The sequence below is a fragment of the Salvelinus alpinus genome, chromosome 21, assembly GCF_045679555.1.
Source record: "Salvelinus alpinus chromosome 21, SLU_Salpinus.1, whole genome shotgun sequence".
NCBI classification, from domain to species: domain Eukaryota; kingdom Metazoa; phylum Chordata; class Actinopteri; order Salmoniformes; family Salmonidae; genus Salvelinus; species Salvelinus alpinus.
Genome location: NC_092106.1, coordinates 34385386 through 34396434, shown reverse-complemented (window position 1 = coordinate 34396434; position 11049 = coordinate 34385386). Strand labels below are relative to the sequence as shown.

Sequence of the window (11049 nt, the reverse complement as noted above, 5' to 3'; positions counted from 1 at the left end):
ATTCTCGGGCCGACTCTTTTCTCTGTATATATCAATGATGTTGCTCTTGCTGCGGGCGATTCCCTGATCCACCTCTACGCAGACGACACCACTCTGTATACTTCTGGCCCTTCCTTGGACACTGTGCTATCTAACCTCCAAACGAGCTTCAATGCCATACAACACTCCTTCCGTGGCCTCCAACTGCTCTTAAACGCTAGTAAAACCAAATGCATGCTTTTCAACCGTTCGCTGCCTGCACCCGCACGCCCGACTAGCATCACCACCCTGGACGGTTCCGACCTAGAATATGTGGACATCTATAAGTACCTAGGTGTCTGGCTAGACTGCAAACTCTCCTTCCAGACTCATATCAAACATCTCCAATCCAAAATCAAATCTAGAGTCGGCTTTCTATTTCGCAACAAAGCCTCCTTCACTCACGCCGCCAAACTTACCCTAGTAAAACTGACTATCCTACCGATCCTCGACTTCGGCGATGTCATCAACAAAATAGCTTCCAATACTCTACTCAGCAAACTGGATGCAGTTTATCACAGTGCCATCCGTTTTGTTACTAAAGCACCTTATACGACCCACCACTGCGACCTGTATTCCCTAGTCGGCTGGCCCTCGCTACATGTTCGTCGTCAGACCCACTGGCTCCAGGTCATCTACAAGGCTATGCTAGGTAAAGTGCCGCCTTATCTCAGTTCACTGGTCACGATGGCTACACCCACCCGTAGCACGCGCTCCAGCAGGTGTATCTCACTGATCATCCCTAAAGCTGAAACCTCATTTGGCCGCCTTTCCTTCCAGTTCTCTGCTGCCTGCTACTGGAACGAATTGCAAAAATCTCTGAAGTTGGAGACTTTTATCTCCCTCAACAACTTTAAACATCTGCTATCTGAGCAGCTAACCGATCGCTGCAGCTGTACATAGTCCATCGGTATATAGCCCACCCAATTTACCTACCTCACCCCCATACTGCTTTTATTTATTTACTTTTCTGCTCTTTTGCACACCAGTATCTCTACTTGCACATGATCATCTGATGATTTATCACTCCAGTGTTAATCTGCTAAATTGTAATTATTCGATTTATTGCCTACCTCCTCATGCCTTTTGCACACATTGTATATAGATTCTCTTTTTTCTACCATGTTATTGACTTGTTTATTGTTTACTCCCTGTGTAACTCTGTGTTGTTGTCTGTTCACACTGCTATGCTTTATCTTGGCCAGGTCGCAGTTGCAAATGAGAACTTGTTCTCAACTAGCCTACCTGGTTAAATAAAGGTGAAAAAAGAAAAAAAAAGAAAAACGGTTGTGGCGGAAATTGCCAAATCCACTAATTTGAAGGGGTATAGTGTATTTGTGTCTTTGAAACATCTGAATAGTTCACTTTACAAAGTGTTCATACCTCCGTTAGACAGAAGACTTTGGTATTATGGAAACATTCGTTTTGGGGGTAAACTATTCCTTAAGTACCCTTCATTGCCAGGCTGAGTCACTGTAAGTTCTGGTATTTTTAGTGCAGTGTGTTGGTCTGCTGCTGCCGCCATTGCTTCCCAATGCCAGACTAATTCATCTCAATGACGGCGGTACCAGACAATCACAGAGAGGGGCCCCAAATGTCCAGCTAATCAAAAACTGTATGCTCCTCTCTCTCCTCTCTGTCTCTCTCTTGCTCGCTGTCTTCATCTCTCCTCTCCGTCCCTCCCCTTTCTGCTGTAAACTGGGATCGTCGTGGTCACTACACTGCCTCTCGATCACTTTTCTTCCCTCTCCCATCCTCCTCTGTCTTGCTCCTTACTTCCCTCTCCCTCTCATTTCCCTATCGCTCCCCTCTATATCTGCTACTGCATGGTCCCTGAGCAGCCTGAGTATCAGTATTCAGGACCACATTTGTGCTGTCAGGGAGTCTGGCTCTCTGTAGACCGCACCTGAAATGGACACACGCACCGAACACACTCACACACACCAATCATAATGAGATAAGGTCCAACAGACGAGTTAAATAGCTGAATGGATCTCGGGGTAATGGGCTCTTGTTCGTGGCAGTGACGGTATCTCAAAGCAGCCCCGTGATAATTGAGAAATGGCTCTCGGTAAATTACCTCTGCGACTGTCTGAGTCCACCGGGACTGAAAAAACAGTTATGTAGTTAAAAGGAGGAGGAGGCTGGAGTCTACCGTACCTGGTGTTTTATCTGGCTATTGATTGTTGCGCTGCTGCTGTTGTCTGGCTCAGATAGGCACTTGAATTTTTAGAAAATTAAAGGTGGTTAGATGTCTGCCTGGCCACAGTGTATTGATCAAATGGATAGTGACATCAAGACAACATCATTGCAATACATTCCTATTCATTATAGGCCATTTTGCATTCCTTATTATGGTAAACATCTTGGCCTTGTCATAGGCAGGCCTATACTGTACAATCCCTTTTCCTTTAGCCTACCCAGCATAACACACTGGAGCTACCACAGAACGAGAATTCGATTTTAATTATTTGAGAGCTACACTATATCCCTTCTCTCAAGTAGTGTTCTGCAGACACAGTGAGATTGAGAACAGAGAAAATGTTAAATGAAGGCCTAAAAGAAGGGGGATTGAACCTTGCGATTATGGAATGAGTGCACTGCCCTACTACCTGTACAATAATGTTTGAGGTAATCCAGGTTGGTTTTTATATCTCTTTGTTCACACATTCACAAAATACAACTGTATTTCTATCTATTTAAAAAAAAAAAATGTATTTGTATGTACGATCCACTGCAGTGGACTACATTAACCAGAAACAATGTATTTTCAGGGGTCGTAAATATCTTTGCGACAGTTGGTGGAAGCACATTCAACGGCAGTGTCATGGCGACGTACGGGGGCAGTTTTGAAAGTGTTAACAGCATCGAAGACCGAAAAGAATACAAACGTAAAGCCAGGGAGGAGGTTATTCAGAAGGTAAATATGTGTGCTTTATAAGTAGACACTAGTCTACATGCGCAATGTAAGATACGTTGATATAACGTCAGTACAAAATCCAAGTGTATGGCTGCAACAACTAGTTGAATGCTAACAAATAGATAGCCTGAACGTCTGCCAAACGAATTAGTTAGCTAGTTTTGTGATGCATCTTCTTCAATATTTGCAATTGCTACATATAAGTATGTTCAATATTATACAGTGATAAGTCGTTTGAATAATGCTATTACATACTTGCTAGTACAGCATATATGTGTAGCTAGCTATCTTAGCCAGTTCGCTAGCAAACATCAAAACAGTGAGAGGAAGTCACATGGTCCTCGCTATTAGTGATCATTGGGACGTCCGTGTGATGTGAATGTGAATATGGCAAACACTAGGTGGCGAGGTTGTACATAACAGAGCTGGTGCCTGCCTCTTTCTGCCTCTGTCTACCCACCTTGTCTCAGGTGATCAAATCAAATGTTATTGGCCACATATGTAACCGATGTGAAATGGCTAGCTAGTTAGCGGTGGTGCGCGCTAATAGCGTTTCAATCGGGGACGTCACTCGCTCTGAGACCTTGTAGTAGTAGTTCCCCTTGCTCTGCAAGGGCCGCGGCTTCTGTGGCGCGATGGGTAACGATGCTTCGAGGGTGGCTGTTGTCGATGTGTGCAGAGCACAGGAGGGGCGAGGAGAGAGACGAAAGCTATAATGTTACACATACACATATTTAGCAGATGTTATTGCTGGTGTAGTGAAATGCTTGTTCCTAGCTCCAACAGTGGAGTAATATCGAACAATTCACAACACTACACACAAATTTAAAAGTAAAATAACGGCATTAAGAAATATATAAATATTAGGAAGAGCAATGTCGGAGTGACATTGACTAAAATATAGTAGAATAGAATACAGTATATACATATGAGATGAGTAAAGCAGTATGTCAACTTTATTAAAGTGTCTAGTATTAAATTATTAAAGTGGCCAGTGATTCCAAGTCTATGTATATAGGGCAGCAGCCTCTAAGGTGCAGGGTTGGGTAACCGGGTGGTAGTCGGCTAGTGATGGCTATTTAACAGTCTGATGGCCTTGAGGTAGAAGCTGTTTTTCAGTCTCTCGGTCCCAGCTTTGATGCACCTGTACTGACCTCATCTTCTGGATGGTAGTGGGGTGAACAGGTCATGGCTCGGGTGGTTGATGTCCTTGATGAGCTTTTTGGCCTTCCTGTGACATCAGGTGCTATAGGTGTCCTGGAGGGCAGGCAGTGTGCCCCCGGTGATGTGTTGGGCAGATCGCACCACCCTTTGGAGAGCCCTGTGGTTGCGGGCGGTGCAGTTGCCGTACCAGACTGTGATGCAGCCCGACAGGATGCTCTCTATTGTGCGTAAAGGTTTGTGAGGGTCTTAGAGCCAAGACAAATTTCTTCAGCCGCCTGAGGTTGAAGAGGTGGTGCTGTTGCACCTTCTTCACCACACTGCCTTTGTTACTTTTACTTCTTATTTTTCTTAAACCTGCATTGTTGGTTAAGGGCTTGAACGCAAGCATTCAGGTCTACACTTGTTGTATTTAGCGCATGTGACAAGTACAATTTGGTTTGTCTGTGTGGGTGGATCATTTCAGATCGTCAGTGATGTGTACGCCAAGGAACATCAACCTTTCCACCTTCTCCACTGCGGTCCCAGCAATTTGGATAGGGGCGTGCTCACTCTGCTTTTCCCTGAAGTCCACGATCAGCTCCTTCATTTTGTATGGTGTTAAGATCACTTTTACAATGGATTACTAGAGAGAAATACAGAGCAAATGACACTGTGCTCTCTGAAGACAGGAAGGAAATGACAAGGCGGATGGACGCTTGCATCAATGGAAGCAGATTGTTAGTGTTTACAGTGGTGTGATTGATCGAGGCGCACCAGTGTGTGTGTGTATGTGTGTGTGCAAATATGAAGTGTCATCAATCAGGTAATGGCGTCTGCAGGGGATGGCAGGACAAACACTGCTGCAGGGAGATAAGGGCTGTGACGCAACCACTCCGGATTCAGTTTAACATGGTTAAATTCCTCCTTCAGAACACACATACAATCACTTAACACCTTACACCATACATATGCATGTCATGCACACAACATCAACACAGAGTAGTGGGGTCCATGTTATCTCCTGAGCAGCTGTGTTGACTATATAAATACAGTGTGAGGTGTTTGTGAAATGGTGACACACCTGAACTATCTCCATTTATTTCTCTTTCTCACCTCATCTCTCCCTTCTTCCTCTCTCTCTCACTTCGTCTCCTCCTCACTCCCTCAGGCGAAGCAGCAGTATGAGAAGGAGGAGAAGAGGAAGGAGCTGAAGAGACAGAGAGGAGAGGACACCTGGATGCTCCCTGAAGTTGACCTCCGACTGCAGCAACTAGAACAGGTCAGCAGGTCGTTGCGTTGGTAACCCCATGACCTTTTAAGGAGGTAGCTTGTGTGACCTCCCTATCCTCTACATGGCCTAGTAGTATTGTTGACCCCGGAGTCAATATTTGGTTGTCATCCAGTAACAGTAGACCCAGAGCTGAGCTGTTTTTCATACCGTCATCTTTTTTGTAGCTCTTGCTTATTGATGTTTCCAAACCCTTTATCCTATCTATCACCTCTTCATAATGATCACTTCGTTTTGCATATCTTAATCAGGCCCACTCATTTCTGTCACCTTCAGGAGGTTTCAGGCAAGAAGAAGAAAGAGAAAAAGGCCAAGAAGAGTAAGAAGAGGAAGAAGGAGAAGAAGAGAGCTGAAGGAGGAGATGGGTCCAGCTCAGAGGTAAGCGTCATTGGACTGGCATATCTTTGTGTTGCTCTCCCTCCTTTCCTTTCACCTCTCTTTTCCTTTCACCTCTCTTTTCCTCTCACATCCCCTTTCATTCTGATTCCCTCTTGGGCTTCCTGTCCTCTGTCCTGAACATACACAGTGCCTTCTGCAAGTATTCACACCCCTTGACTTTTTCCACATTTTGTTACAGCCTGAATTTAAAATGGATTAAATAGCAATTAAAAAAACAATAATAATAATACTTTTTATCACTGGCCTATACACAATACCCTGTAATGTCAAAGTGGTATAATGTTTACAAATTAATACAAAATCTAAAAGTTGTAATGTCTCAAGGCAATAAATATTCAACCCTTTTCTTATGGTAAGTCTAAATAAGTTCAGGAGTAAACATTTGCTTAATCATTTTCATGGATTCACTTTGTGTGCAATAATAGTGGAGGATGTGATGTGAATTTTGTTTCATGACTACCTCTTTTCTGTACCTCACACATACAATTATCTATAAGGTCCCTCAGTCAAGCAGTGGATTTCAAACACAAAGACCAGGGAGGTTTCCAATGCCTCGCAAAGAAAGGCACCTGCTGGTAGATGGGTAAAACAAAAGCAGACATTGAAAATCCCTTTGAACATGGTGAAGTTATTAATTATACTTTGGATGGTGTATCGATACACCCAGTCACTACTAAGAGACAGGTGTCTTTCCTAACTCTGTTGCCGTAGAGGAAGGATACCGTTCGGGGATTTCACCATAAGGCCAATGGTTACTTTAAAACAATTACAGAGTTTAATGGCTGTAATAGGATAAAACTGAGGGTGGATCAACAACATTGTAGTTATTCCTCAATACTAAACTAAATGACAGAGTGCAAAGGAAGCCTGTGCAGAATACAACTATTCCAAAACAATTCACCTTTTGTCCTGAATGCAAAGTTATATTTGGGGCAAATCCAATACAGCACTTTACTGAGTACCACTCTCCATATTTTCAAGCGTGGTGGTGGCTGCATCATGTTATGCGTATGCTTGTAGTTGTTAAGGACCTGGACGTTTTCAGGATACAATTAAACTGGATGGCACTAAGCACAGGCAACATTATAGAGGAAAACCTGGTTGTCTGCTTACCACCAGATACTGGGAGATGAATTCCCTTTTCAGCAGGACAATAACCTAAAACACAATGCCAAATCTATACTGGATGGCTTACCAAGAAGACAGTGACTGTTCCTGATTTGCCAAGTTAGTTTTGACTCAAATCTACATGAAAATCAATGACAAGATCTAAAAATGATTAACAAACAATCTGACAGAGCTTGACGAATTTTGAGAAGAATAATGGGCAAATATTGTACAATCCTGGTGTGTTAAGCTCTTAGACTTACCCAGAAAGACTCACAGCTGTAATCACTGCCAAAGGTAACTCTTTTTATTGTTATTATTATTATTTAAATTTCGTGGTATCCGATTTACCCATCGCTGCAACTCCCTTACGGACTCGGGAGAGGCGAAGGTCGAGAGCCGTGCCTCCTCCAAAACCCAACCAAGCCGCACTGCTTCTTGACACAAAGCCCACTTAACCCAGAAGCCAGCCGCACCAATGTATCGGAGCAAAAACCGTACACCTGGCGATCGTGTCAGCGTGCTTTGCGCCCGGCCCGCCACAGCAGTTGCTAGAGTGCGACGGGACAAGAAAATCCCCGCCGCCCAAACCCTCTCCTAACCTGGACAATTGTGCGCCGCCCCATGCGTCTCCTGGTTTGCGGCCAGGCTGAGACAGAGCCTGGACTCATCACTCGGGAGGCTGCCAAAGGTGCTTCTACAAAATATTGATTCTAGGGTGTAAATATTTATGTAAATGACATTTTTTTCTTTATTTAATTTTCAATACATTTGTAAACATGTTTTCAATTTGTCATTATGGGTTTTTGTAAGGCTTGATCCTAGGCCCCACGCTCTTCTCAATTTACATCAACAACATAGCTCAGGCAGTACCAAGCTCTCCTATCCATTTATATGCAGATGATAGTCTTATACTCAGCTGGCCCATCCCCAGATTTTGTGTTAAATGCTCTACAACAAAGCTTTCTTAGTGTCCAATAAGCTTTCACTACCCATAAACTTGTTCTGAACACCTCCAAAACAAAGGTCATGTGGTTTGGTAAGAAGAATGCCCCTCTCCCCACAGGTGTGATTACTACCTCTGAGGGTTTAGAGTTTGAGGTAGTCACCTCATACAAGTACGTGGGAGTATGACTCAACGGTACACTGTCCATCTCTCGGCACATATCAAAGCTGCAGGCAAAGTTAAATCTAGACTTGGTTTCCTCTATCGTAATCGCTCCTCTTTCACCCCAGCTGCCAAACTAACCCTGATTCAGATGACCATCCTACCCATGCTAGATTACAGAGACATAATTTATAGATCGGCAGGTAATGGTACTCTAGAGCGGCTAAATGTTCTTTACCATTCCGCCATCAGCTTTGCCACCATTGCTCCTTATAGGACACATCACTGCACTCTATACTCCTCTGTAAACTGGTCATCTCTGTATACCCTTCGCAAGACCCACTGGTTGAGGCTTATTTGTAAAACCCTCTTAGGCCTCACTCCCCCCTATCTGAGATATCTACTGCAGCCCTCATCCTCCACATACAACACCCGTTCTGCCAGTCACATTCTGTTAAAGGTCCCAAAAGCACACACATCCCTGGGTCGCTCGTCTTTTCATTTCGCTGCAGCTAGCGACTGGAACGAGCTGCAACAAACACTCAAGCTGGACAGTTTTATCTCAATCTTTTCATTCAAAGACTCAATCATGGACACTCTTACTGACAGTTGTGGCTGCTTTGTGTGATGTATTGTTGTCTCTACCTTCAAAATATCAAATCAAAGTTTATTTGTCACGTGTGCCTTACAGTGAAATGCTTACTTACAGGCTCTAACCAATAGTGCAAAAAAGGTATTAGGTGAACAATAAGTAGCGAGGCTACATACAGACACCGGTTAGTCAGGCTGATTGAGGTAGTATGTACATGTAGATATGGTTAAAGTGACTATGCATATATGATGAACAGAGAGTAGCATTGCCGTACCAGGCAGTGATACAACCAGTCAGGATGCTCTCAATGTCGATTTTTGCCCTTTGTGCTGCTGTCTGTGCCCAATAATGTTTGTACCATGTTGTTGTGTTGCTACCATGTTGTTGTGTTGCTACCATGTTGTTGTGTTGTCACCATGCTGTGTTGTCATGTTTTGCTGCCTTGCTATGTTGTCTCTCTTTATGTAGTGTTGTCTCGTTGTGATGAGTGTTTTGTCCTATATTCATGTTGTATTTATTTTTAATCCCCGTCCCCGCAGGAGGCCTTATGCCTTTTGGTTGGCCGTCATTGTAATTAAGAACAAATTCTTAACTGACTTTCCCAGTTAAATAAAGGTTCAATTAAAACAAAATGTTTATATTGTGTGTAGATGGGTGAGGGGGGGGAAAAAACATTTGGATCCATTTTGAATTCGTGCTCTAACACAGCGGAATGTGGAATACTTCGGTGTATGAATACTTGCTGTAATCACTGTATTAATTTCCCCCCTCTTTTCTGGCTTTCCAGGGGTCAGGAGATGAGTGGGTTGAGGCCCAGCCCCAGACAGAGGCCTCGGGTAAAGCCTGGAAGATTCCTGCCAAGTCCGAGGCCAAGCCCACAGACAACAGCCCTACCCCACCCGAGAACAACCAGGTAACACCCCCAACCGTCCCGCTCCACAGCACCGGAAAACCCTAAGACAGAGATCATCAACTGCATAGATTCAGCCGTGGGTAAAAACAATTCTTGAGCAGATGGTCAATGGGTCAGAACATAAATAAATAAAAAATAATTTCTGGACTGATATAATATTTAACTAAAGCATAATAATTTCAAACCTTGCTTACATTTGTAAACAGTTACCCATAGACTTGTCATTGTGCTAACACTAGTTAGCATTTGCTCGCAATGGTACCTCCTAACTTCCTTCATACTGGACACAAAGACATAAAAATGGTATCCAGAAGTTCATCTGACTCTGGGGAAGTAGATAGAATCCCACAGTATCCCTTTAACCATGAACTTCAACAGAGACCCAGTTTTTGGACACTGGGTTGAATATTGGACTACAAAACACCTGATAATCTTCTGATTTAATGATGCCTCCCCCACGGCATGGTCAAACCTTCCCCACGGCATGGTCAAACCTTCCCCACGGCATGGTCTAACCTTCCCCACGGCATGATCAAATCTCCCCCACGGCATGGTCAAACCTCCCCCACGGCATGGTCAAACCTCCCCCACGGCATGGTCAAACCTCCCCCACGGCATGGTCAAACCTCCCCCACGGCATGGTCAAACCTCCCCCACGGCATGGTCAAACCTCCCCCACGGCATGGTCAAACCTTCCCCACGGCATGGTCAAACCTTCCCCACGGCATGGTCAAACCTTCCCCACGGCATGGTCAAACCTCCCCCACGGCATGGTCAAACCTCCCGATCTTTCATTGATGCCCTAAGAGAACAGGTAGCAAGGCAAGTAGTCAAGAGGGGGTTTGAGCTGGAGGCTGCTCTTGGTTTGTATAGTGGTGTGGCTTTATTGAGCTCTATGGTCTAGAAAGTTTGTGTGAATGTATCTGTGTATTTGTATAGAAGGTGCAGTGAAATGCTTATTGTGTGTGTTTCTAGGAGAAGGGATCAATAGAGCCCCACTCTTAATGAGGTCTGATCGATGCACAGCCTGTGTCAACAACAATTAATAACCAGGCTTTTCTAACAAGGTGGTGTTGATGAGTAAGGCGGGGTGGTCCGGAGCGTTTTACTAATGCTGTCACACACCTTCCCTCATTATATTTACCCCCACTGTGTGTGTTTTTGTCTGCTTGTGTGTGTGTATGTATAACGGCCTGCTCAGTGAGAGATTTCCCAGGTTGCTTTTTTGGGGGGAGATACTTTTAGGATCCTATAATATGGCTTGACGGTTGTTTTAGCGTTGATGGTTGTATTAGCGTTGACGCTCGTATTAGCGTTGACGCTCGTATTAGCGTTGACGCTCGTATTAGCGTTGACGCTCGTATTAGCGTTGACGCTCGTTTTTGTGTTGAGGGTTATAAACCCATGTACTGTTTACATTCACCTACATGTACATAATGATTTTAGGTTCTATATTGATTTCTTTATTGATTGGTTTGCTGTTATTGTCAGTCAATTGTCAGGTTTAATAACATGATTCATGTGTGTTGTCCGTTCCCCTCTCTCTATCCTCTCTCTATCC

At 44.1% G+C, this 11049-nt stretch overlaps 1 protein-coding gene across 1 annotated transcript in view; it reads left to right on the top strand.

The window, feature by feature from the left end:
• The first annotated feature begins 2174 nt into the window (after window positions 1-2174).
• cwf19l2 (CWF19 like cell cycle control factor 2) overlaps window positions 2175-11049 on the top strand; it is a 36783-nt gene continuing 27908 nt past the window's right edge. The window contains exons 1-5 of the mRNA XM_071357859.1: window positions 2175-2649; window positions 2793-2938; window positions 5250-5360; window positions 5646-5747; window positions 9363-9488. Of these exons, the coding sequence (XP_071213960.1) occupies window positions 2846-2938; window positions 5250-5360; window positions 5646-5747; window positions 9363-9488 (432 nt within the window). The 5' untranslated portion in view covers window positions 2175-2649; window positions 2793-2845. The remainder of the gene's footprint in view (window positions 2650-2792; window positions 2939-5249; window positions 5361-5645; window positions 5748-9362; window positions 9489-11049) is intronic.